This window comes from Ylistrum balloti, unplaced genomic scaffold (genome assembly GCF_031769215.1).
Source record: "Ylistrum balloti isolate Yb309-2 unplaced genomic scaffold, AGI_CSIRO_Ybal_v1 Utg370198, whole genome shotgun sequence".
Lineage (NCBI taxonomy): Eukaryota > Metazoa > Mollusca > Bivalvia > Pectinida > Pectinidae > Ylistrum > Ylistrum balloti.
Window position 1 is genome coordinate 701,135 of NW_026782174.1, and position 27,855 is coordinate 728,989.

Genomic DNA, 27,855 nt, shown 5'->3' on the forward strand with positions numbered 1-27,855 from the left:
GGTATCTATGGTCTAATTTGCCATGAATTGCTGATGGTATCTATGGTGTATTAGTCATGAATTGCTGATGGTATCTATGGTGTAATTTGCCATGAATTACTGATGATGTCTATGGTCTAATTTGCCATGAATTACTGATGGTATCTATGGTCTAATTTGCCATGAGTTGCTGATGGTATCTAGGGTGTATTTGCCATGGAACACTGATGGTATTTATGCTGTAATTTGCCTTGAGTTATTGAAGGTGTCCATGATGTAATTTGCCCCGAATAACTGATGATGTTTATGGTGCATCGGTCTTGAATTATTCGGAGTGTCCATGGTGTATTTGTCTAGAGTTACTGATGATGTCCATGGTGTGTTTGTGCCCATCTTGCTCTCTGGTCCATCACTTGACCCTCAAGAAGTCGTGAAAGGCAAATTCCAAATAGCTGAAATGTTACAATTAATCATATCATTACTGAATATTGAATTGAATTTTAATCGTACATACATGTAATTAACTTAAATACATAATTCATTTCTTCTATTGATGACTCATGAAGGAAAGGAATCTCTTAAATAAAGGGGGACAATTCAGATAAAAACTTCATTAATCATTTGCTTGCCAACAAGAAGGAAACCAGTTAACTTATTCAAAATTCATTGATCGGACCTAGTGCCTCCAGTCAGATTCTCTACCCAAGAACTATACATGAAAAACAAGAAATATTGTCCAACACCCTGATATCGGATGCCATAGCTCTTCCCATATTTAAGTGGTTACCTGCGGAACTGCCAGTCCTATGACTATGCCACCCATAACTGGAAGTTCCTTCTCTGCCAGACGTATTCCAGCGTCCACACACCCAATAGTGTAGATAATAGAAATATCTCCAGACTGCAAAATCACATCAAAATTCCATTTATTTCCAATACTGTGATTAATTTACTTATGTTGGTGAATTCATACTTTTGTGCATCTCTAAGATAATTTGCAAGTTTGAACATTGTTATAATTACCCCTTTTTAACCTTACACTCCCTCTCCTTTGTAATAATGTCTCCTTTTTTGACCTAACACTCCTCCCTCTCTTGTTAAAATGTCTAATTTTACCGGACACCTTTCCCTATCTTGTTATGTCCCCTGTTTTACCTGACACTCCTCCCTCTCTTGTTAAGATAAGGTCCCTTTATTACTTCACACTTCCTCTCTCCAATCCCCTTTTTTAACCTGACACTCATCCCTCCCTTGTTATAATGTCCCCTTTTTTACCTGACATTCATCCCTCCTTTGTTATAATGTCCCCATTTTTACCTGACACTTATCCCTCTCTTGTTATTATGTCCCCTTTTTTACCTGACACTCATCCCTCCTTTGTTATAATGTCCCCATTTTTATCTGACACTCATCCCTCTCTTGTTATAATGTCCCCTTTTTTACCCCACACTCATCCCTCCCTTGTTATAATGTCCCCATTTTGACCTGAAACTCATCCCTCCCTTGTTATAATGTCCCCATTTTTATCTGACACTCATCCCTCCCTTGTTATAATGTCCCCATTTTTACCTGACACTCGCCCCTCCCTTTATATAATGTCCCCATTTTTACCTTACACTCGCCCCTCCCTTGTTATAATGTCCCCATTTTTACCTGACACTCATCCCTCTCTTGATATAATGTCCCCATTTTTACCTGACACTCATCCCTTCCTTGTTATAATGTCCCAATTTTTACCTGACACTCATCCCTCCCTTGTTATAATGTCCCCATTTTTACCTGACACTCGCCCCCCCTCCCCCCTTGATATAATGTCCCCATTTTTACCTGACACTCATCCCTCTCTTGTTATAATATCCCCATTTTTACCTTACACTCATCCCTCCCATGTTATAATGTCCCTTTTTACCTGACGCTCCCCCACTCTTTTGTTATGTCCCCTTTTTTACCTGACACTCATCCCTCCCTTGTTATAATGTCCCCATTTTTACCTGACACTCATTCCTCTCTTGTTATAAAGTCCCTTTATTACCTCACACTTCCTCTCTCCTATCCCTTTTTTTCCTGACACTCACCCCTCCCTTGTTATAATGACCCCTTTTTTACCCGACACTCATCCCTCCCTTTTTATAAGGTTTCTTTTTTTACCAGACACTCGCCCCTCCCTTGTTATAATGTCCCAATTTTTACCTGACACTCATCCCTCTCTTGTTATGATGTCCCCATTTTTACCTGACACTCATCCCTCCCTTGTTATAATGTCCCCATTTTTACCTGACACTCACCCCTCCCTTGTTATAATGTCCCTTTTTACCTGACGCTCCCCCATTCTTTTGTTATGTCCCTTTTTTACCTGACACTCATCCCTCCCTTGTTATAATGTCCCCATTTTTACCTGACACTCATTCCTCTCTTGTTATAAGGTCCCTTTATTACCTCACACTTCCTCTCTCCTATCCCTTTTTTTCCAGACACTCACCCCTCCCTTGTTATAATGTCCCCTTTTTTACCCGACACTCATCCCTCCCTTTTTATAAGGTCCCAATTTTTACCTGACACTCATCCCTTCTTGTTATAATGTCCCCATTTTTACCTGACACTCGCCCCTCCCTTGTTATAATGTCCCCATTTTTACCTGACACTCATCCCTCCCTTGTTATAATGTCCCCATTTTTACCTGACACTCATACCTCTCTTGTTATAATGTCCCCATTTTTACCTGACACTCACCCCTCCCTTGTTATAATGTCCCCATTTTTACCTGACACTCATCCCTCTCTTGTTATGATGTCCCCATTTTTACCTGACACTCATCCCTCCCTTGTTATAATGTCCCCATTTTTACCTGACACTCACCCCTCCCTTGTTATAATGTCCCCATTTTTACCTGACACTCACCCCTCCCTTGTTATAATGTCCCCATTTTAATCTGCCTTGTTACAATGTCCCCATTTTTACCTGACACTCACCCCTCCCTTGTTACAATGTCCCAATTTTTACCTGACACTCACCTCTCACTTGTTATAAGGTCCCTTTTTACTGACATTCATCCCTCTCTTGTTATGATGTCCCCATTTTTACCCGACATTCAACCCTCTCTTCTTATAATGTCCCCTTTTTTACCTGACACTCACCCCTACCTTGTTATAAGGTCCCTTTTTACCTGACACTCCCCACTCTCTTGTTATGTCCCCTTTTTTACCTTACAGTCATTCCTCTCTTGTTATAATGTCCCCATTTTTATCTGACACTCATCCCTCCCTTGTTATAATGTCCCTTTATACCTGATGCTCCCCCACTCTCTTGTTATGTCCCCTTTTTTACCTGACACTCATCCCTCCCTTGTTATAAGGTCCCTTTTTACCTGACGGTCCCCACTCTCTTGTTATGTCCCCTTTTTTACCTGACACTCCCACTTCTTCCTGTCATTTACTTTGTATCAACTATATGAAATCTTAATCTTATGTAACACAAGAATTCTTCAACATTAAGGAATATCATGCATGATATTAGTACTGAAGTTAAACAGCGGTTTACCAACACCTCAATCTGTATACAATATACATGTATCAAAATTAAGTAAAATATGGTAGCTTTTCAAATACAAAAAAACTAATTGCAGGTATATTTAGCATGAACATGTAACAGATTACAAATGTATTATGAAAGAGAGTTCATGATTCAATGAAATATTCCATTAGGCAAGCATTTTGATTTCAGATATTGAACTGAAATTATGCTGCACATATCAATGTTAAGATATGATAAAACCTCTCACCTCTTCTAATACATCCTTTCCACACAAAATATTAGGCACTCCAGGCTATAACAAGAGAACAAAACAGATCATTTCAGAGATTCGGAGATAGGAATCGGTCAATAATCAACATCGTTTTAATATCAGTTTCAGGATATCTTATTCAACTCAAATACCATCATGGTATTTACTGTAGCACTTAAATTACTCATATGATTTAACCCCATTGACCAACAATTTCAATACAAAATTCCATGAGTACACTCTAATTTTGGTGTGAGTGCACTATAGTAAGCAGGTATTAATCTAGTGGCTCTTTGTAAACTTTGAATTATTATTATAGTGAGTACCGGGGGGTACATGAAAATTCATAGAAAATATCTTACACTTTATCTAATACATTTATAAGATATTTAATTTGCACTCATGAAAATAAAGATATTCTGTCATACTCATGAAATATATAAGACACTGAATAAGAAATCGTCAAATTTCCTTTTTAATATATTCTTAAACAAAAAAATAAGACAAAAAAGCCTGATCAAAACATAAAATTAAGCATTGTCAAAAAGAAATATCAGTACATTCTCTTATCTCAGATAACCTGATATGCTTGACAACAAGACAACACCATTTTGAATAGACAGTTATAAGTTGCATTCTACGGTTTTTATGCCATTATCTGGTATAAAATGCTTAAAAATGTTTTTATACAACAAATTTGAGAAAAACAGAAATATCATCATCGCAGTGATGAAATATTGATCTGAAGAAATATTCCTGTATTTCCCTGGCAAAACTTAATGAATATTCCTACCGTGAGGACATCAGGGTCCCTACAACAGGAGTATGGTACACTGCAACGTAGAGGGCTGGGGTTGTCGTCAGTACAGTTAAAATACTGATTACTGTTCCAGTCCCGGTAACCATTCACACCACAGCAGTACAGCTGCAAGAGGAGCACATTATTATTGTACAGTCAGTCTGTTAATACAGACCACTCTAGGGAGCTGAAAAATGTGGCCTTTATTGGCAGGTATTCATCACCAATATCAACTGTATTACATTATAAACCAAGACAAGAATATGTTATATAGAGATGGTTTACTGTATGTAGGTAGGTTATACTGTAGTCTGACCCATACTCAAAATAGACATGAATTAACATTTGCAAATACATAATGTTGGAATCCCTATATGACAATATAGCTGTTGTAAACAAAGAGTACTATGAAAAGCAGGAAGCCGTATGGGCCTAAATTGCTTACATTCTTGATCTTGGTTAAAGAGCTAGGAGAAGTCATTTGAAGGTTTCAACAAATTTGACTCCTGTGACTTGGAATATAGTCAAGTTGATTTCTTTTTGTAAACTTTGTTGAGCTTTATCCAGAAAACCTAACATCCAAATATCATGATTCTAGGACTTTCGGTTATTGAAAAGAAGCTGTTTGAAGGTTTTAACAAACTGCCATTCAGGAAACCAGAATTTCATATCATGGTGGTTAAGACTACCAAGTCAATTGAAAACTGTGGACAAACAACTGAACAATGCCATACTATATACATCCTGTCGAAATTTTTAACAGGTGTCTAAAATTAGTTCTTTTTTGACACAGTATATTGACGCGATAGAAATGAACATAAATACTGAATGAAACTGTAGTTGTACATCAGGAAAAAATTTTGAAATTATTTCAAATAATTTCTAAACAATCAGCGAAGATCAAGTGTAACAAGAATTTCCAAAATGGCTGCAAGTTTGAACTAAATATTGTTTTATCTTAAATGTACCTTTTCTTGTATCCAATCAATGGTACTCTGTCCATCTGGGTCATCTTGGTAACGTGTTATAAGGTTTTGTTGGAGGACATCAACCAAAATTTGTTTAACTTTGTCTCTGAACACAAATGCTAAAACAGCTCCAACAACCAGCAACAGGAAAATGATTATCATTGTGATGTAGTACTGGAAAAGCAGAGGATAAAATGTTCAATAATTCTTACATATCCTAATCGGCAATAAAAAAAATATTATCATAGTAACAATTCAGCTGTTTCAAGTCTTGACACTCAATCAAAAAATGTATTACTGGTAAACAGAATAGATAAAATCAATAAACAATAATCAATTAGAAATATTAGATAGATATAGATATATATGCTTCAACTATGTAAGATAGACTTCTGATAGTTGAATAGTCACAATTATAGGTAGAAATATGATACATGGCATTTTTCTTTAGTGTCGGTCCTAATATAATTCACAAAAAAAAAGACAAAATTTAGAACACAAGCATGTTTCCATTTTATACAATTCTTTAAAATGAAACTTAGAGCTACATTCGACATAAGATAAGGCTTGTATTACAAAAATCTGTAGTGCATATAGACAAATCAAATTAAAGATATAATGACTGAAGGTATTTTTCTTAAAAACTTTGTATAGACTAAATAGATGCATATAAATTTTTATGTCAAATACTTACAAATTTGAGAAGACAAATATTTTCTCTAAGAGCTCCAATACAGCCAGCATATCCAAGGATGAAAATGATGAACCCGACGATAAAGAAGATGACAGAAAGATCGAAGATGATGTCATACACTGTCTGAACCTCTTTATGGTAAAAACGATTTTTCTCGATGAAGGCCCAAACCCCAATCCCAATCAGCACACCACCAAACAGCTGAAAATAATCATTACATCTCATTACTTTGATAAATATTGTTTGATGTTTTTAAGAGATGAAAGTGACACAATACATGAAGTGTGGTCAAGATAAAATGATAAACAAATCTGGTTATGGTTTTTTATTTTATTATTTCCTTAATTTTTCACTATGACTTCAGAAGTCCTCTATTCCATCAGGTCAGGTGAGCATTTTGTTTAAAATGTTAAACAACTACCCATTTGGTGATGACTTAAGTGTATATAAATAACATATATTATATATAGTATATTAGTTAATATATAAGCAAGTTGTTTATATACTTTCATTTTCTATTGTTACAGATATCCTCATAAAAGGAAAAGTGAAATATGAAAGTAGAAAAACATCTCCTTATTTCTTGTAATTTCTGGGATTTTTTTTTTTTATTATTGTTTTTTTTTTTTGGCAGGGTAGATAAGTAGGGGGGTTGTTACGGGGTTTATATCCCTAATTCATCGAAATGTTTCTAATGACATATAATCATTGTCATACAATATTACATTTATTTAACAATTGTGTGAAAACTCAATACAAAATGCTGATGCAAATTCATGAAAGGGTGGAGTCCCATAAAGTCTATCACCTGAGAAACTTTTGACCCTGAAAGTTATAAACTTTATCAAAAAGAAATATACATTATGTAAATGTTTGACAACCCAACACAGTCAACACTGTATATGTATGAGGACAGGACACCTCCTTAGCTAATGATCAGGTCAAACTGCATATACATGTAACCTACATGTAACATACTGCTTGAATGACCAGAAATTTAAATTGTACAGGTGTCATCAATCAGCTCCAGGCAACTTGTCTACAGCCAGTCATCCTTATACATACCTGTACACTATACTTACACCTAACTTCAGTAACACAATGTTACCTGATTATATCTGTATTCCAATATATTACCATGAACTAAAAATTCCATTTTCCACAACTAATACATTCAGTAAAACAGCTATTATCATATTTAAGAAAATTTGTACTTTAACATCCTTCATTTTCATGGGAGATTTTTTTTTGTTTATATTTGGGTCCTCTTAATCCACAAATTCATACGTCCACAAATTGTTGAAATAACTTCAGCAGATTTATTAAGCTTTAATCATCCACAAAATCAAGTGTAATCAAAAATATAACTTCTTATGTGAAAAAAAAATGCAAAAATATATGATTTTATAGTACTGATAGCCACGAAACACTACACATAGTATTCGCTTGAAAAGTGATACCTGGTCACTATGGTAAGGGGACTAAATGACACTTAATCATCAAATATACAAAACAAAAAAATTATCTGGTATATGGATCAAGTTATTTGTTCAATGAAATTCATTCTATCTTTCATATCTCTTCCTTTTCAAATAATGTCACTAATTCATTAATGTTAGTGTCACAAAAATGCCTTAAAATTGTATTATTTTATCTTTCAAGTTCCAGAACACATTTGCTTTGATCTATGCAATTTGATTGGCTTAATTAAGAAAAATTAACTACTCAAATGATTAACAATTTCATATTTATCGCTATTTTTTGCATTGAGAGACATGCAGTCTGACTGATTTCTAGTATAAAGGGAGGTAACTGTCACAACTTTCTATCAGCATTTTCCTTGAAAATCTTTCTTTCATTTAATCAATTTTCAGTTGAATCACAATATGGTTGGCATGATCCTGTTCTATCACAGTATCAATGATAACAGGATAGCTACATACTGGCTACCTACATATGTGATTACTTGTAAGTCTGATTTTTAGTTTCCTATATGTAGCTCTTCACTGGTTACAGACCTCATAACAGTTAGGTATTGACATATTTACTTGTCACCAACACTATCATTACCTATAAAATCTATCTAAAAAATAACCTGCATACTCACAGCTCAATCAGAACATTTTAAAGATTGATCTAACATATATATACATACTTCTTAATGATTTACAGATCTGGGGTACAATAACATGTATATATTCATAACATTGAAAACAAATGCTTGAAAGATTACTGTATTCAGTATCCAGGATTCTGCACATCTTTCAAACTAACAGGGGTAAGGGGAAGGAAAGAAGGTTAGGCTGATGGTTATATCCAAATGTTTAAATCTTTCAAACTAATGATTTTATTGTTATCTGTCATTCAGGTTACTCATTTACAAAGAACAGGTGCTTGCAATCATATTTATATACATGTATGGATACAGATTTGATATGACATCTTTAAACTTGAATTGCCTAAGAAAATGGAAAAGAGAAGCACAACAAGTCAAATAACTGTTTGAATGCATTAAAAAATATTATAAGAATTATTCTTGAATATTTTGATTTTCATCATCAAAATAATTACTCACATAAATATTGGAAAGTGATAAATATACAAAAAATTGCAAACAGGTGATGTGACTTTTTCGAAAATGAAATGAAACAGCCCTTTCCATAATGAGTGGAAGTGGAAAAATGCCCTGCATATTGTACAATATAAAGTGGAATGCAAAACTAAATACAATCATATAAAAAATGAGTTTCTACTCCTGTTTAACCAGAATTAAAAAGGTCTTTAAATGTCCCACAAAACGCAAAACTTAATGAGTTGGAGTATATAATATAACTTGACTGGTTGCAGGATATAATATATATAATCAATATATTAAACCCTGCGAGCTATGGATGACAACTTAATAAGGACCTTAAGGACATTAGCAGCAAATATTAACACAATTTTTATCTTAATTTTGTTATTATTATTTTTTTTAATCTAAATTAAGCTGTATTACTTGTGTGATATATTCATATTTCCTTTTCCCTTGAACATCCACTTCAGTGCAATGTATAGTTAACTACCTAGGGCTAACAGTGCCAGTGTGTACACACAACACCAACAGCTTAGACTAGGATGTCAGAGCTATTTTGATATATCCTGCTATAGATAACATAAGGTTACATGCGACTAGACCATCAGTTTGACATTTAAACAAACCTCAAAAGTACAGTTTTAAATTTCATAACAAACCTGAAATAGGAAGATATTACAGAAAGACTTTCACAAATAAAAGATGTTCATTAAATATATTGCAGTGCAACTTGTAGGCAGTTTGCATTGAAATCACCCCTGTAATGTTTTAAAGCACATACAGGTTAAACAGGATCACAATTATTTTCAAGTCATACTGGAAAATATGTCAAATGCAAGCCCTTAGAGGATTTTGTATGAGAACAAACTGTAGTTATGTTTAACACAAAATTTTAATTAATTTCCAAACTTAAGTGAATTTTTTTTTCATCATATTGATAAAAAATCTAATACTGGTGACTTCTCTCCTCCCTTACATCTATGTCTAGAGTTACGTCACAATACATACATGTACATCTGTATGATGTCATTAAGCTATGGTGTAGCAACATAAACAATAATAAAAATCTTCAAATCTTCAGCCAATCAAAGCTCTGCTAGGTCATATTAGATGTTAGTTCAAAAGTGTTCTGATACTCTCTGTGTGTATTTGTGCATTGCACTTTGGTTGTGTTCAACCAAGACCAATACAAAGATAAAATCAAAGAAAGATAGTTAGAATCTTTCAGACTAGTTACAAGTGTAACATAATAAAAAATATGTAAATGTGTATCTTTAAACTGATTCTAGAAATAGCAGCTTAGTATTTAAATTTCCTACTGTATACAGTAATTGTATAATTTATAATGTGATAATATATTATTTATCTATATATCATAAAATATACTGTATATTGGTCAGTTTATACGTGTCAGTACGGTCGTTTTTACAATTCATGGTTTATCCTGTATGCTGACAAGGTTGCAGCCCTACTCGATAACAATACTATTTATGACCGTCGTTTAAAAAGCTAACGTTCCACTGTGTTGTGACTCATTACTCTGTTACTGTACACATTGAAAACATCGCAACTCAGTGGCCTGATGCGTGACTATATTCACGATGTAAACTTACCCAGCATCCGAAATTGAAAAAGAACAATAGATATTTCACAAGTGCGCTCACAAATGTGTCTTCCTGGCTGCAGCAAGCCATATTAGTAATAAGCTTCTGTCAGCTTTCAGAAGATGACAGTAGCCATCAACGGTGTTACATCGCTTTTCACCCCCGGAACTATTTGTTCAGTGGATGCTAACATAACCGGAAGTTGGAACATTTTAGCATCTTTAAAGAGGCGTGTTTATCATTATTATTTTGTTTCCTTTTCTATTCTCTGTGTGTGTGTGTGTGTGGGAGTGGGGGAGCGGGGGCAATACGACATCCTCAATTTGAATGATGAATAGTGAATTATATGAAAACGAGTGTTAATAATTAAAGAATTGCATGTAACATTATTCCAATGTCCTCTTACTACATGAGCATGACACATTACAGCGTGCATTGGATTGTCCCGATTTTAGTGTTTTAAATCAAGTGGATCAAATGAAAAGTCGAATAAATATGAAGATGGTAGCTTGTACCATATTTTTTTCTAAATATAGTATTCCTTACGTCTGAATATCTTTCACTGATTACATGTATACGTAGTTGTTATCAATCATTATCCTTGCCAAGTTCTGACCATGAACACCAAAAAATTGTGTGTGGTTACGTTGGGTTTAGTAGCTAAGATTCTACGTTGTCTTATTATAAAGTTTTATAAGCAGTGTTGTACGTTGTACAGTAAATGTTAATAAGGTGACCTGTACACTGTAACTATCCTGGTGACAGGGTAATACCACACGTTTCTTTCTTTCTTTATCTATTTATTCATTTATTTATTCATTCATTGTTGGAATCGTGATGTCAAAACACCATGTGGCCACATGTATTGTTACGTCAACAGAGAAACAAATATAAAGCGAGTCAGCCTAATGAATAGATCATACAAAATACAAACACGTGAATAGCACATTTAATAAAAATATTGAGTTAGATAAAGTTGAGAAAAATAATGAATTATACTGCATCATACAGCTGTTTCGACCCTCTAGAATACGTCAGTATGCTAAGGATCTTAATTTTAAAATATATGAGACGACGGATTAAAATCCAAAGAAATGTTAGAATCTAGTTTCATAATAAAAATCACAATTTTCATATATCTGGTAATTTTAGAGATTATATTCACTGTATTAAATATATATCTATAATGGGGATCGGGCACAAGGTTTCTGACTTATATCAAATCCTTTCCCAAAAACAATATACTCCATCTAAATATTTACACAAGATTACACAAATCCATATATTAAATAAACATGTTTTCGTGGATAATGGGCAGGTAGAGATGGGGAGCAGACAATTAGGAAATGCATATATAGGGGGAAAGTAGAGGTCTCCTTCAGGCTGATTTTTGAAGAATGGTTTCGAAACTTTGGATGATTAAGTAAATGATGTTACAGGTTGTGTGAGTGAATCGTTTTTATTTCACATGAGATTTACCAAATTTGTTGGGAAGACTTGTTTAATCAGTCTTATATCAACAGAAACCCGTGTGCGATCCTCTATCTATCTTGTGCTTAAAAAAGTTACCTTTTTGGCCAATCTAAGGGATATTTCACAGACACAATGACATATTGTACGATATAAATATCCCTGGGGTCCAATATACAGATGTTGGAGTCAAATAGACTTCTTTGAGTATCTCACAGCGTTGAGAGTCCAGCAGTGGAGACAAAGTATTAATTTAACATTATTGTTTCGTAATTTATAGCACACGGTTAAAAGCAAATGCTATATTGATCATACCCTTTAGTAGTTTCAGTAGGGTTTCAAACCTCCAAACAACACTTCATTTATCCCTCAGTTGACCGCGATAAAGACAATTTTTTTTATTAAAGTCGCGGAGAGGTAGTTAGAATCAATATACCTACCTAACTTTTAGAAACATCTAAAATATAGGACAATAGTTTGCTTTTCGATAATTCCGTGACCCATCCCAACAGCAGTGTAGAGCTGTCGTTACATTTTGATGGTCTTTTAACTTTAACGTTGAACTCCATTTTCATATTTGAATGCGATTGAACATTCCAGGATTGGGTGGCGAGCCTCGGGGTGTTTTAAAGATGACAGTCAATTCGACCTAACCGCTGAAATCTGACCCTTACAGCAACGCGTGTCCCATCCATATTACCGTATGTTGCGCTGACCAATGCCAAGGAAGTGTTGACCATCAGCTGTTACGTAGTATGACCACATGTACTTCCGTTATCAAAGTATAAATCCAGCCAGCTGTCTAGGACAAGCAGTTCTGATCTTCACAACTCAAAGTAAGTACTTCTGTATAGCTACATTTCCACAGCTTGCTTTGAAATCGCCATGCTACCCATACGTGCAGTTTTTCTTGCGTATAAGGTTTTTTTTTCTCTGGATGTGTAAAATCTTGTTGATCAATTTAATAAGTTTTGGTGCTAATTACACAGTGGAATTAAAATTTAATTGATATCTTCCGCTTATATTCAATGTACAATTTTCATTTTTAGATAATAAATAGACATATCTAAAACAAATTATTTCCGAAACGATTTCTAGAATGCATATTTTCATAAGGAACTGTATTAATTGTGTAAGTTATTAAGACTCAAAATATTGTTTATCAAAGTGGTGATGACAGAAAAAATATGAAAATATTTTCATGAAAATCGATATTTCTAAACACCAATTGGTTAAGTTACAGCTTGTTGATATTTTGTTTGCAGTTTCAAAATGAACAAGTGTATCGCCCTCATCCTTATCCCATGCTTGGTGGCCTTTGTTGTGGCCCAGTATCCCGGATATGGTCATGGCGCCGGATACGGAGTAGGAGGCTACGGAAGCGGATATGGTCTGAGTAACTTCTACTACAACTACGGTAACCAGCAGCAAGAGAAGAGCTCTAACTTTGCTCTATGTAAGTTTACATTATTTTGCCTCTCTGACTCGAAAAACATTTCTTTCTAGATAGTATTTTCAAACTCTAGGAAAATATAATAAATTTGTGCTATTACGGGACATAACCACTAAAATTAACCAAGGTTTGTGAAATACAAAGCACTTGAAAATATAAATTCTTTCTGATGTACAAAATGTAATCCTGATAAGTAAGCTTGTATTATGAAATTAATTTATTTGATTAATCTATAGCACATCAAACATGACTGAACTGAAACAGAACGAGAGATGATTTCTAAAACATCTAGATACATTCTCGCTCCCCGTCTCCTCTTAATGTAATCAAGGGAAGTAACTCTGGAAGATAAGAATGGATCTATACCGTGGTTAGTCATATGAACTATTGTTGTATAGAAGTGATAATTCACAGGTCACGGCTGTATTTTCTTTTCTTGGGGATTATCTGCTGTTGAAATGATTGGTACTTTTTAAATATTATCATATTTTTCTTTTATCAATGGCTGGTCATCTAAGTAATGTCCGAATCTTATTTTTGCAGTGATCTCTGGTCTTCTGTTGTTGTTCGCCTTCAACATTACCGGAACCTTGACTGGTTAGATGGTGTAAACAAGGGAGATGGAGATCGGCAGGACACTCACACAAATCATGGTAGGCATGGTTTACTTTCTTCTTTTCACGGCTGTTTTATTTTCATGACCCTTAGTAATAAGTTAAGATGCATTTTTTTTTCGAGTAAGAATGTAAGTAACGACTAGATTGACCTCGAATGATTAATTTTGAAACAGATCAATTTAATAAAAAAAAACCCTGACTTAATCTATTTCGATCTATATCCATGTCTATTTATTCTTTTTTTGTATTTTTACTTTCAGATTCCACACGACGACCAAAGTTAACTGTGATATATTGCGCGATGTATTATATAGTTGTTTTTGTAATGTTGATATTTATTAAAACATCTTATTGTTGTCATCAATGTGTTTTCTTTGTGTTTTGAAGTAGATTTCCTTAACAGTTTATCAAACTATTCATATTTTCATTTGCACACGGCCTCATTTCCTCCTCTATATATACATATTCGCCAGATTAAGTTTATTATGAAGAGGGACGGAAGCTACTGCGGCCGGGTTTACGGGAAATTACATACATCGTTGAATCATTTTAGACTAAACGTATGGAATATCAAGACCTAAACCTTTTAACTTAATTATTTAACATAAATAGTGCTTACTTTTGATGATTTATTAATCTTTGTTTATATCAAAATCAAACTGATAACATCATATTTAAAAAATTGGCTTTCTTTCGTTTGAACGTATGAATGTTTAATGAAACACTGATCGTGACTGGATTTTACTGCGACAAAATCTGTTATTTATAGTACAAGCGTATGTGTTTTACAAAACTGTAAAAAACATCATCACCATCTTTATAACATTTTAAAGAAAACATAGTACATGAAAAAGTATATTGCAATTTAAAGGTAAAGATCATTCATGTCATATTTTTAAACACGTGTACATTCGGAAGAGTTCATTTTGAATACTGTTTGTCTTTTAATGTTGATGTTAGTTCCTGACACTGCTTTTTCGACACAAACAGCGTATGCTAAGCAATAAGAATAGAATTTTACGGACATGGACACAAATGATACCAAGAACAAACATCAAACTCGGATATAATTACGACGTGTAATTCAAGTCTGGGACATTTATATCAGCTTATATACCATTGTATAATTAGGAATGAATTTTGGAAAATGAGAGAAAAACTCTGTAGATACCAGAGTTTGTGGATAAGGAGGATAGGAAAATTCCACATACGGGGTCTCACCAGTGCTGCAAAACCTTCGGCAGAGACACAAGTTTTACCATTTTTTTTGTTACCCTTGGGTGAATTATATCTACCCCATGTTTACATGTACGTAACAAAGAGGGTGCAGAACTATTTACAGTAAAGCCACCGGGAATTGTATTATGATAACTTAGAGACAAACGTTAATGGCAGGTAACAGATTCCAACAACGTAGATAAAAGGAAAGTAGGGAATTCGGTGTGGAAGGATTTGGCATGAAATCGACAGCATCAAGAGAGTTAAATGGGATATTAATAAAAATATTAAGGGTAGTAAAGGTTTACTTTATCATGAAGATACGTACAATGCTAACAACCGAGTATTCCTGCAGCAATTGGAATTTCTTAAGGGATAAAGAGTGTCGATAAAAGGACATGGTTTTGAACTTTTTCTAAAACTTAAATAAACGTAATGTGGTTACTCGCGGACCTTCCGGTATATCCCGTCAAATATTTTCAGGCCTTAAAAGAAGCTGATGCCGCTCGGTACAAATTTTAGCGAGCTGCGATGTTACGTGACACTATGGCATCGCTGATAACCTAGGCAGGGGGGTGGGGGGTCTTCCCTATATGATAAGTGATGAGATGTACGTCTCACATCTTTAATGTGTTTTCCACTACGGACACACCTGGAGGTACACTTTGTTGACGGGAACGCGTATGATACATAATTCTCTTTCCATATGAAGCGGTCGGAGTATACAAGGGTTTTCCTCTGTATCTGAGTAGTTTTACCACCTAATACTTCACCAGTTGTCATAAAGGAAATATTTTATATTAGTGAACAACTAACAGATGTGAAAATGTCTGTGTATTATCTAATCCTGCGACTGTTATCGATATTAGAGAATATATCAGCATCAATGAACGATTGTAGCTATTAGATTGACGGTCGAAAGAGATTTGAGGTCACCCGAGAGAAAGCCTCATGGTGACCTATTGCGATCCTTGTTTGTCCGACTTCGTGCGTCGTTAACTTTTAATATTTTCGACTTCTTCTGGAAAACTCCTGAAAAGATTTCAATGAAATTTTACAAAAAACTTCCCACGGCAAAAGGCGCATCAAAAAATGTAAATTATATGGTCCCAACGCCAAGGGACCTGGCGAAATTGATTTGAACTTGAAAAATCTTCTCAAATCCCTGGCATGCTAGAATCAAGAGTTCTTCATGAATGGAAGGCCTTCAGATACTTTACCAGAATAGTAAATTTTGATACCCGAGGGTCTCACATTTCCCCCGGGGGAAGGGGTAAAGTTAACTATAGTTTATATAGGAAAATTAAATTTTCGAACAATATTTGTTAATTTTCATTTGGATTTTGTTCAAACCTGGTTACAATTAATAGTTTAAGATGACAGCATAATTAGATGCACATATTGACCTCGGCTGACCTCCAGGAGCTCTTGAACAGGGTCAAAAATGGGTAAAATTGACTGAAACTTCTAAGATGTTCTACTGTTCCTGGATGGATGATTTAATATGTCTTATACGCGTTCACATCACCTATTTACCAGGGCTTAAAAGTAGCTGATGCCGCTCGGTTCAAATTTTAGTGAGCTGCGAGGTCAAGTGACACTGTGACGTCGCTAATAACCTGGACATGATGATCTTCCCTTTTATATATTGTAAGTAATAAGACGCACGCCTTACATATCTAATGTGTTTTCCAACACGGACACACCTGGAAGTAAAAATTGCTGACGAGAACGCGTATGAGACATAATTTTCTGTCCATATGAAGCGGTCGGAGTATACAAGGGGTTTCCTCTGTATTTGAGTAATTTTACCGCCAAATACTTCATCAGTTGTCACAAAGGAAATATTTTATATTAGTGAACAACTAACAGATGTGAAAATGTCCAAGTATGATCTAATCCTGCGATTGTTATCGATATTGGAGAATATATCAGCATCAATGAACGATTGTAGCTATTAGATTTTAGGTCACCTGAGAGAAAGTCTCAGGGTGACCTATTGCGATCCTGTTTTGTCCGCCATCGTGCGTCCTAAGCTTTTTAATATTTTCGACTCCTTCTGGAAAACCCCTCAACTGATTTCAATAAACTTTTACAATAACCTTCCATGGCTGAAGACGCACCACTATTGTAAATTATATAATTCCCAATCCCCAGGGACCTGAGAGGCGGGGCCAAAAGAGGTTAAATTGATTGGAGAGCTTCAACAATCTTCTCAAATCTCAGGTATGGTAGAATCGAGTACTCTTCATAGAAGGAAAGTCTTCAGATGCTTTACCAGAATTATGAATTTCATGACCCCAGGGTCTCACATTTCCCCCTAAGGAGGGGATAAAGTTTAATATAGTTTATATGAGGAAATTTTAATTTTGAACATGATTTGTTAATTTGTAATTGGATATAGTTCAAACCTGCTTAGAATTATTAGTTTAAGGTAACAGTATAATGAGATGCACATATTGACCTCGGCTGACCTCCAGGGACTGATGGGAAGGGCCAAAAATAGTTAAAATTGACTGAAATTTCAAAGGTGTTCTACTTGTGTCTTGATGGAAGATTTTATATAGGGAAATTCAAATCTTGAGTGTAATTTCTTTTAATCTAAACTTGGTTAGAAGCCTTAGTATGGGACAGCAGTTAATGTGTACATAAGTTACATTTGCATTACGTGTACAATATAGTAAAAGTTATATTACATTTTTAACAAAATCATTTATATGACATGTTTCAAGATATGAATTCTAATATTTCAAAATGTGTTGTCAACAAATCTGTCGAAATAGGTTACTTTGATTAAACTTTGATTAACAAGTAATTTTCCACAGAGCCTGGTTTAGAGAATGAAGTATCAAATTTTTGTTTCTGAGCGGGATTGTTAAATGGGGTAGATAACTACATGTGTTCCTCAACTGTTGATACAAAGTGTTCTAACAGTGATATACTGAAATCAATACAACGTCTTTCTTGCAGCTGATACAATTACCGTCATATTGTCTCGAATTGAAAACCACATGATTTGAATCATGATCCGCCTGTTATCCAGTAAATTTTCATATATATATATATATTTTCGAAAATGTCACCAGTATTGTACCTCGGGCGATTTTTGTCAGAAATCGATTGTGATGTCATAATATTGACAATGACGTTAACTTTGGAATTGAAAAAGGCGCAGTGAAATGATTGACTCCCTTTGATTTTGTCCTGCACATCGCTTGTGTTAGTTCATACGCCTATGAAGATACTTACGTTTTGGTTTTGTAATGATTTCCCCATTTTATGCTAAAATATATAAACAATTACAAATTAGCAAGAATTCATATGTGAAGAGACCTTTTTTCAGACAACTACGTACACATAAACCCAATATTTAAAAGCCAAAATTTCTCACCCATATCCAGTACTATGTATCATATAAATCAAACTTCTTCCGACCTGTCTACCACTGAGTACAATATACCACAAAAAGACGTGTCTCACAATCTTGGAATTTTTGTTTCCGACTAGAACATGTCCTAGTTGAAAAATCAAATTAATGGAAATATATGTTGTTTGTAAAGGGCAACAACAATTCAACAGTACATAAATAATCATTTAGATTTGAAGTGGGAGATTTTCAACATTATATATTATATATATATTACATTCGCTTGAAGCAAAACTGTTGATACGGTACATTGTAATAAGTTGAATTGATAAACCGACCTTGTATAAACCCAGTGTGATATTATACCGAACTACAAAAGGTGATAAACAAAAGTAAGTGTTATAAGACCCTTGTCGTTTATATTTTGGGATATTAAGGATATTTTCAATAATATCCCATGCATGTGATGTTGATATTATATTTAACATGTGATGATAGATTCCTAATACTTAAAATGTCTTGTATTTCTCTATAAGGAAGATAAGATTTAATGCAATGGAATCCAACATCATCCGGCTTCGTACTTCTCGTCATGAACTTCATCTCCATTTTCTTGTTTTCTATTAGTTAATTCAGAAATAATTTGAAATTAGTTAGCGTAAGAACGTAGATCTATCTCAAATATTTGATGATGTAATCGGATGGAAAAAAACTGCCCAGGAAGTGTTGACCATCAGCTGTTACGTAGTATGACCCAATGTACTTCCGTTACCACAGTATAAATCCAGTCAGCTGTCCAGGACAAGCAGTTCTGATCTTCACAACTCAACGTAAGTACTACAGTTATATTTCCACAGTTTGTTTCGTAATTATGATACTTAACATACATGTAGTTTTTTTTCCATATAAGGTTTTTTTTTCTAAATGTGTTATATCTTGTTTACCGATTTAATTAATTAAGTTTTAGGTACTGATGAAACAATGAAACTGAAAATTAACTGATATCTTCAACTTAAATATAATATAAGATATATTCAAAACAAATTATTAGCGAAACGATTTCTAATATTTATATCTTTTAAACAAGAAACTGTATTAATTGTGTACGTTATTAAGGATCAAAGTTTTGTATACCAAAGTGATAATGACAAAAAAAAGATAAAACTATTTTCATGACGACCGATATTTCTAAACAGCAATTACTTACATTACAGTTTGTTAATATTTTGTTTGCAGTTTCAAAATGAACAAGTGTATCGCCCTCATCCTTATCCCATGCTTGGTGGCCTTTGTTGTGGCCCAGTATCCCGGATATGGTCATGGCGCCGGATACGGAGTAGGAGGCTACGGAAGCGGATATGGTCTGAGTAACTTCTACTACAACTACGGTAACCAGCAGCAAGAGAAGAGCTCTAACTTTGCTCTCTGTAAGTTTACATCATTTTGCCTCTGTCCATCGATCTTTTATCTTTATTTTATCGTGAAAAGACAACATAATTCCGATCTTGTTAACAATTAAGCTGATATTATGAAATGAACTTATTTTATTCAGCTATATCACTTCAAGTACGACTTAACTGAAACGGAATGAACATCGAGTAATCGATTTTGAAAATAACTTGATAAGCATCATTTTCGCTTCCCGTCCTCTTCCCCTTCCATTCGGATGTAAAGCTGTACCAACTAACGGTAATGAAGGGAAGTAACTCTGGTAGATCAAAATGGATCTGTACCCTATTTTGTCGTCAGAACTTTAATATCAAATTTCACGTATTTGATGTTTTAATGAAGGTTTCCTATTTTGTTGTCTAGTAGCGATAAATTCAAAGCTACATTTTTTTTTCTCGTCGATTATCCGCAATAAAAACAATATTGGTACATGGTCATTAAGGTAACGTCCGAAACTTGTTTTTTGCAGTGATCTCTGGTCTTCTGTTGTTGTTCGCCTTCAACATTACCGGAACCTTGACTGGTTAGATGTAAACAAGAGAGAAGGAGATCGGCAAGACACTCACACAAATCATGGTAAGCATGGTTTGTTTTCTTCTTTTTAAGATTGTAGTATATGGTTAATCCTTCAACAAGTTTAAGAATGCATTTAGCACGCAGGAATGTTACACGTGCGCTAAAACGGCTTAATTGACCTCTGATACTGATCTTTAAAAAATCTCTCCGACTTAATTTATTTCAACATATATCCTTGTCTATTTATTCTGTGTTTTGTTTACTTTCAGATTCCACACGACGACCAAAGTTAACTGTGATATATTGCGCGATGTATTATATAGTTGTTTTTGTAATGTTGATATTTATTAAAATATTTGATTGTTGTCATCAATGTTTTTTCTTTGTGTTTTGAAGTTCTCAGCTTTCTCATTGTATAAAACGACGAAAGTAGATTTCCTAAACTGTTTATCAAACTATTCATATTTCTCATTTGTACATGGCCTCCTTTCGTCCTCTAAATATACATATTCACCAGATTAAGATTATTGTAAAGAGGGACGGAAGCTACTGCGGCCGGTTTTCAGGGAAATTACATACATCGTTGCATTTTCATAGACTAAAAGTATACAACATTTAGGCCTAAACCTTTTAACTCAATTATTTAACATAAATACTGTTTAAGTTTAATGGTTTATTAATCTGTGTTTATAGTCAGTGAATCAAACTGATAGCATCATATTTTAAAATTGGCCGTCGTTTGCCTCACCTCAGAAATCACATGTAAACATACGTTCATACGCATGTGCCCAGAATATTGTCAAAAACCATCACCAGTGTGAAATTAAAGCAATATTGTGTTTATGTCTTCGACACCCAAAATGTCATATGTACCACTTGGCTGATCATCATAAAGTTTACCTTTGTTCTGGACATGGGTAATAAATGTTATACGCCTAGGGCAATTGACTTTCACCTGTGCAACCATTCACTACAAAATATATGCTGTCTTTGCACTGAACAGCCTGACTAGAGCCAATTTGTCGGTCACTGAAAAGGGAATTTTATTTTCGTAACAAAAATACTGCTACTAAATCAAAATAATGAAACATAAAAAATTCCATGAGTCAAACGGAGTATTTTTTAGTGCCAAGGATTTACAAATTACTTTCTTCATTTAAGGGTGATATTTCTGTTGTGAAAAGCTCAAACACGCGTTTTGCTTCGAAAAAATCTAGAAAGCGCGATCAATGTAATAATTGAGATTTGTACTATACTGTTTGTTTTGAAAAGATTAGTGATGAACTTTTGTAGGAAAATATTATTTAAACACAACAATGCTAATAAACTCTATTTGACACAGTATTTCAATTCCATATATTCCATAATAACATCACCGAAACAAATCAATGGATACGTTATAATTAGCACGTCTCGAGACAACCATAATAATCAGATATCAAAATAAATACAAACATGCATTTTCTAGCATCTGAAACAACAACCAGGGCACGTTTGAAACCAAATCCAGGGAGTAGGGAGGTTCATTCTCACTTCGCCAACATTCAGAAATTTACCTGTACTACATGGCCAACATGTCAAATTTTACACCTGAGAGATTTTCAGCTATAGTCTGTTCCTATTTTCCTTGACAGAATATATAAAAATGACAAGTTGAATATGATTTATAAAATAAAGATTTAAATCAATTCATGTAGGAAATCATATTTCAGTCTTATATGTTTGCTGCAATTATTTAATATATATGTACTAAAATCTACATGCATTATGTCATATATTCTAAAATCTTAATCTCAAGAGTTTAAATTGTGAAATGTATTTACAAGTGTTTTAATCAATATTTTTTTTTCAAAATGACAGATTTAGAACTGAAAACGCAAAAAGTCTATTCCGTGCTACCAGTAATTCTAAAATATATAATATCCTATTAGATGTTGTTGTGTCTTCTGTTAATCACTTACATAATTGATAGAATAGTTAAATATGATTAGATATTGTTAACATTAATTGCTTAAATGTTGTTTCATCATTTGATAATTCCGGTTAGTGAAATAATAATTATTCTGTACCTAAATGTTTACCTAATATACCAGTGTTGTTGTAACTCATATTAATTAAAACATGGATGAGATGACAGAAGACATCAAATCTTGGATGGGTGTTACCCTTTTTTCTTGGCTTGGGTGGGTTGGGATTAAAATAAAACATATCAAAGGTCTCGCGTTAATTTTCATATTTTCAAATCACTCATATTCAATGATGGCTAATGCACAGGTTAACATCAACTTCATAGAAAATGGAGGGTGGATATTATCTTCTTCATGCAGGCTACAAGTTTTCCGTCAGGACCAGACGTAATGATAGAGTTTATTGGAGATGTGAACAGAGACCATGCCGGCCTCTAGCTTTGTGGAACCACTATGACAACGATGGCCCACGGACAACAAATCATGTTGAGGGATGGCACAGCAAGGTCAACAAGCTCTGTCAGTATGCGCACCCGAACATCCTTGCGGTTGTTCAGATTCTGAAGAAAATTAAGGCTACCGATAAAGCAAAGATGATCCAACTTTTGACCGGAGGTAAACCAAGACCAAAGAAGAGGAAATACCGCCACATAGACTCTCGCCTTAGTCAACTAAAGGACCAATACAGAAATGGACAAATTGATGTGCTCGGTTATGCTGATGCTGCTTCCCATCTACTGCATTTACAGTAAAATAGTGAAATATACTGCATGTGTTGCATCAAAAAAGAAATATCAGTGATGAAAAATTCTGCTGTGAAAAAAAACCCATTCTAGTACCGAATTGAATTAATTCCTTTCCTTTTGTATGGGAACACCTTTTATAAGCTTTTACCATTGAATTACTAATAGGTGATTTTACTTCATGATATAGAGGATGCACAGAACATTATGATACTCCTATTCAAAAGGACGTTTGAAATCTGGCTACTTTATGTGTCTTCTTTATATGTGTATATACATAAATAATTGAAATAGCTGAAAAATAGTAGCTATATGTGTACTTTCTGATATTCCTATGTTTTTCTATGATTCTATAACTGAAAAATACTAGCTATATGTGTACTTTCTGATATTCCTATGTTTTTCTATAATTAAAAATAGTAGCTATGTTTCTTATATATAGGGTAAATAAGTAAGTGAATAATGTAAATGCATTCAATGTGAAATAAAAATACATGAAATTCTTAAATATCCAGAGTCATTTTTCTCTTGAAAGTAGGAAGCTTTATGAAGCAGTCTATAGCCTTACCTGTAATTATCACACCTAGTCTCACCTGGCCAACAAAATACCTTACCGATATACCCCAAAAATCAAAATGTTGGCTAAGTGAGAAGACACCAGTAGGGAGAGTCTTTATCATGGTAAAATCACTCATCCATGACTCGCCCTTTTCTACCTGTGGGCTGTCGTGCCTACTACACATTAAGCGCTAAGTGATGTAACCCATGGTATCCCGTATAAATAGCTGCAAATTATCATCTTTTCCTATATTGTCATTAATGAACGATTGCAACTGTTGGATTGATGACCTGTCAGCTACAGTTTTTATGGGGGTAAAAAATGTAATTCTATGGTCTGATAACGGAACATTCATCAGTTTGTGTAGATATCAGATTGGTCGAGAATTCTAAAGGAATCATATCTCACTGTGGATAAAAATTACGCTCAAAGTTCCAAAAGAGCATACAATGTAAGATTCATTTGTCACCAGACTATCCACACCGATTTTAATGAAGGTTGAAAGGATGCTTCACCACAAGCTTTGACCATGAACATGAATTTAGAGAAAATCCTATTTTAAACCATTAGAGCAATGATTAGAGGATCCCCGAAGACCGCCACCGGTACTGAGGCGGACCTTTCGAACGGCGCTATTGACGGAGATTGAAATGGCTTTTCAATCCAAGCCAAGACCGTAAAATGGAATTTTGGGGGGGAATATATATATCTTTTGACAGTCATGGATTGTAGGGTACCCGGAGGTAGAGACTAGATATAGGTACTAGGGTTTTGAAATGTGTAAACTGTTGGGAGGATATACATTGTTAAATAAGGCAGACAACTACTTGTACAGCAAGCAACAATAATAAACTAATAACTCGTTATATCTTTGTGTGTCAGATAGAAGAAGAGTTTCCTATTTGCTGAGATGTGTACTAATGGTTATGTACTAAAATCAACAACACGTCTTTCTTGCAGCTGATGCGATTCCCATCAAATTGTCATGAATTCAAACTATTTTAAACATGATCCATCTGTTTTCCAGTGAATTTACATATGAATTTTTCCAAGGGCGTTTTTCATTCCAGCGCCACTTAGAAATCGAATGTGATGTAATACTTTTGACAATAAAGTTACAATATGAATTTAAAAAATGGCAAAACTAAATTCATGCCTTCGTTTGATTTTGTCACTTTGGTTCATTGATAGGTCCATGGAGATGCTTACTTGTAAGCTTAATCGTTTTATCATGTTGTTTTAAACTATTCAAATAGTAGAGCACTTACAAATCAGGAAAATGTCTACGACATTTTGCGGACAATTACATGTATAAAGCCACAGCAAAACGCCAAACGACAAAATGTCCCAGTACTATGTATCAAGTAAATATTGTATCTATATCAAACTTCTTCCGATCTGTCTACCACCGAGTACAAACTATTATATAGACCTGTCTCTCAATCTTAGAAATGTCACATATTGTCGTTTCGTTTTCGACTAGAAAACGTCCTCGCTGAAAAAGAAGTTCAATGGAAATATGTGTTGTTTGGGCAACAATATTTCAACATTACAAAATATTGAAAAAAAAATATGCAGTGACAGATTTTCAACATAATGTATTACATCTTACATTCACCTGGAGCAAATCTGATGATACGGTACATTGTAATAAGTTGCAATATCCCAGAAAATTATTACTATAAATGTCTAAAACAAAAGTATGTGTAACATGATCCTACTCGTTTATATTTTTGAGTATTCTTGTAAAATCACAATAATATCCGGTGCATTTGTTATTGATATTATATTTAGCATGTGATTGATTCCTAAACATTTTCAAAAGTTTTAATCGGTATTGTATATCTATGATAAAGGGTTACATATACTTTTTTGAAGCCGGTATGTACATTTACTGCAATGGTATATCTAGGTTGTAAATCCCAGAAACAATACGACAGCAATCGGCTTCAAACTCTTCATAATTGACTATATCTCCGATGTATTGTTTTCTATTATATTTTATAAAAGGCTCACAAGTGAATAGCACCTTTTAATGATTTAGGGAAAGAAACTGCAGAGCCAAACAATGAAATAAATTGCATGATACAGCTGTTTCGTCTTTCTAGGACTCGTCATTGATGCTACATCATACAGCTGTTTCGTCTTTCTAGGACTCGTCAGTGATGCTACATCATACAGCTGTTTCGTCCTTCTAGGACTCGTCAGTGATGCTACATTATATAGATGTTTTGTCCTTCTAGGACTCGTCATTGATGCTACATCATACAGCTATTTCGTCTCTCTAGGACTCGTCAGTGATGCTACATCATACAGCTGTTTCGTCTCTCTAGGACTCGTCATTGATGCTAATGGCTTAAATAAATTTTGAAACCTAAGTGGAAGGCGACTGAGGAAAAATCAAAGTGATCGAAAGAAAAGTAAAAATGTAGTCGGGGAGGTGCAGCAACCGCATCAGTAAATAAATTTAATAATTTTCATGTATCAGACAATTTCAGAACAGCGTCAAGTACATGTGTATATTCTGAACCGTGCCACTATTCGAATGAATTTAAACGTGGCACTTCCCAAAGTCCATCAGCTGTGTGTATCACCTGCTGTCTCAAAGATCGTACGAAAGAAAGTGTAATAGCTAATTAACAAACTATTTGAAATATGGTAAATGTTAGGACGGCGATTTAGCTAATATATTTGATGCATGCTATACCCGGAGAGAGAACAAGTGAGTGTCCAGGAAGTGTTGACCATCTATTACGTAGTATGACCACATGTGCTTCCGTTACCACAGTATAAATCCAGACAGCTGTCCAGGACAAGCAGTTCTGATCTTCACAACTCAAAGTAAGTACTTCTGTACAGCTACATTTCTGCAGTTTGTTTCGAAATTATGATACTTAACGCATATGTAGCTTTTATGTATACGATTTTTTCGTTAAATGCTACATCTTGTTTACCAATTTAATACGTTTCGGTGCTAATAACAGTGTAGCTAAAATTTAATTGATATCTTCCAACGTTTTTTTAATCACATGTCACACACATGTCAAAACAAATTATTACCGACACGATTTTCTAAGATACATTTTTACTAAGAACTGCATGAATTATGTGCATAATCAAGAATCAATATATTGTTTACCATACTGGTTATGACAGAATGACAACTGATATATGTAAACTTAAATTACAGTTTGTTAATATTTTGTTTGCAGTTTCAAAATGAACAAGTGTATCGCCCTCATCCTTATCCCATGCTTGGTGGCCTTTGTTGTGGCCCAGTATCCCGGATATGGTCATGGCGCCGGATACGGAGTAGGAGGCTACGGAAGCGGATATGGTCTGAGTAACTTCTACTACAACTACGGTAACCAGCAGCAAGAGAAGAGCTCTAACTTTGCTCTCTGTAAGTTTACATCATTTTGTACATTAAATTGTCGTAGTATATAATAACTTTGTTTTATTACGGTTACATACCGAGAGTTCGTGAAAAACAAAGTATGTGAAAGTATCAATTCTTTCAGCTTGACAAACTTTAATCCATGAAACAGCTTGCCTACAAATTAGCAAACATTATGAAACTAGTTTTATTAAGTTATAGCACTCAGAACTTGACTAAACTGAAACAGATAAATTGGAATCGATTTCGAATATATCTAGATAAGCACCATTCTCGCCCCTCGTCCTTTCCCTCTTCCATTTGGCTTTAAAGCTATTTAAGCTCAGTGTAATGAAGTGAAGTAACTCTGGTTGGTAAGAATGGATCTGTACCATGATTAGTCGTCTGAGATTAATATATTTCACGTATTTGAGGTTTTAATGAAGGTTCCCTATATTGATGTCAAGTAGCAATTTTTCGTGATTGTCTTTAATAGAAAGAAAGGTTTGGTACTTTTTTAATTAATATAAACACCTTTAAGACTAGTACATAGTGAGGTATTGTTATGAAAAAAGATTATTATATGAAATGACAACAACAACAAAAATTATCAATGGCTGGTCATCTAGGTAACGCCCGAATCTTATTTTTGCAGTGATCTCTGGTCTTCTGTTGTTGTTTGCCTTCAACATTACCGGAACTTTGACTGGTTAGATGGTG

The 27,855-nt window shown here is 34.3% G+C and overlaps 3 protein-coding genes across 3 annotated transcripts; 2 read left to right on the forward strand and 1 right to left on the reverse strand.

Annotated features, from left to right (window-relative positions):
• Nucleotides 1-338: 338 nt before the first annotated feature.
• LOC132551461 (tetraspanin-33-like) lies at nucleotides 339-10,490 on the reverse strand. The gene is made up of 7 exons (XM_060215601.1): nucleotides 10,410-10,490; nucleotides 6,222-6,422; nucleotides 5,528-5,701; nucleotides 4,554-4,685; nucleotides 3,758-3,802; nucleotides 767-880; nucleotides 339-431 (listed from the first exon to the last, which is right to left on the reverse strand). Exons 1-7 carry the CDS (start codon nucleotides 10,488-10,490, stop codon nucleotides 339-341), a joined length of 840 nt encoding a protein of 279 aa, XP_060071584.1.
• Nucleotides 10,491-11,710: 1,220 nt separating this feature from the next.
• On the forward strand, nucleotides 11,711-13,925 carry LOC132551451 (uncharacterized). The gene is made up of 3 exons (XM_060215590.1): nucleotides 11,711-11,718; nucleotides 13,136-13,326; nucleotides 13,867-13,925. Exons 1-3 carry the CDS (start codon nucleotides 11,711-11,713, stop codon nucleotides 13,923-13,925), a joined length of 258 nt encoding a protein of 85 aa, XP_060071573.1.
• A 1,668-nt stretch (nucleotides 13,926-15,593) lies between these two features.
• Nucleotides 15,594-20,502, forward strand: LOC132551452 (uncharacterized). The gene is made up of 3 exons (XM_060215591.1): nucleotides 15,594-15,667; nucleotides 19,762-19,952; nucleotides 20,444-20,502. Exons 1-3 carry the CDS (start codon nucleotides 15,594-15,596, stop codon nucleotides 20,500-20,502), a joined length of 324 nt encoding a protein of 107 aa, XP_060071574.1.
• The last annotated feature ends 7,353 nt before the right edge of the window (nucleotides 20,503-27,855 follow it).

Coding starts and splice junctions, on each gene's coding strand:
- LOC132551461 (XM_060215601.1), bottom strand. CDS start 10,490: ATGGCTTGCTGCAGCCAGGAAGACACATTTGTGAGCGCACTTGTGAAA. Junction 6,423..10,409: donor TTTTCAATTTCGGATGCTGG/GTAAGTTTACAT, acceptor GATTATTTTCAG/CTGTTTGGTGGTGTGCTGAT. Junction 881..3,757: donor GAAAGGATGTATTAGAAGAG/GTGAGAGGTTTT, acceptor GTGATTTTGCAG/TCTGGAGATATTTCTATTAT.
- LOC132551451 (XM_060215590.1), top strand. Junction 13,327..13,866: donor GAGCTCTAACTTTGCTCTAT/GTAAGTTTACAT, acceptor TTATTTTTGCAG/TGATCTCTGGTCTTCTGTTG.
- LOC132551452 (XM_060215591.1), top strand. CDS start 15,594: ATGTGGTTACTCGCGGACCTTCCGGTATATCCCGTCAAATATTTTCAG. Junction 15,668..19,761: donor AAAGAAGCTGATGCCGCTCG/GTACAAATTTTA, acceptor TTTTGTTTGCAG/TTTCAAAATGAACAAGTGTA. Junction 19,953..20,443: donor GAGCTCTAACTTTGCTCTCT/GTAAGTTTACAT, acceptor TGTTTTTTGCAG/TGATCTCTGGTCTTCTGTTG.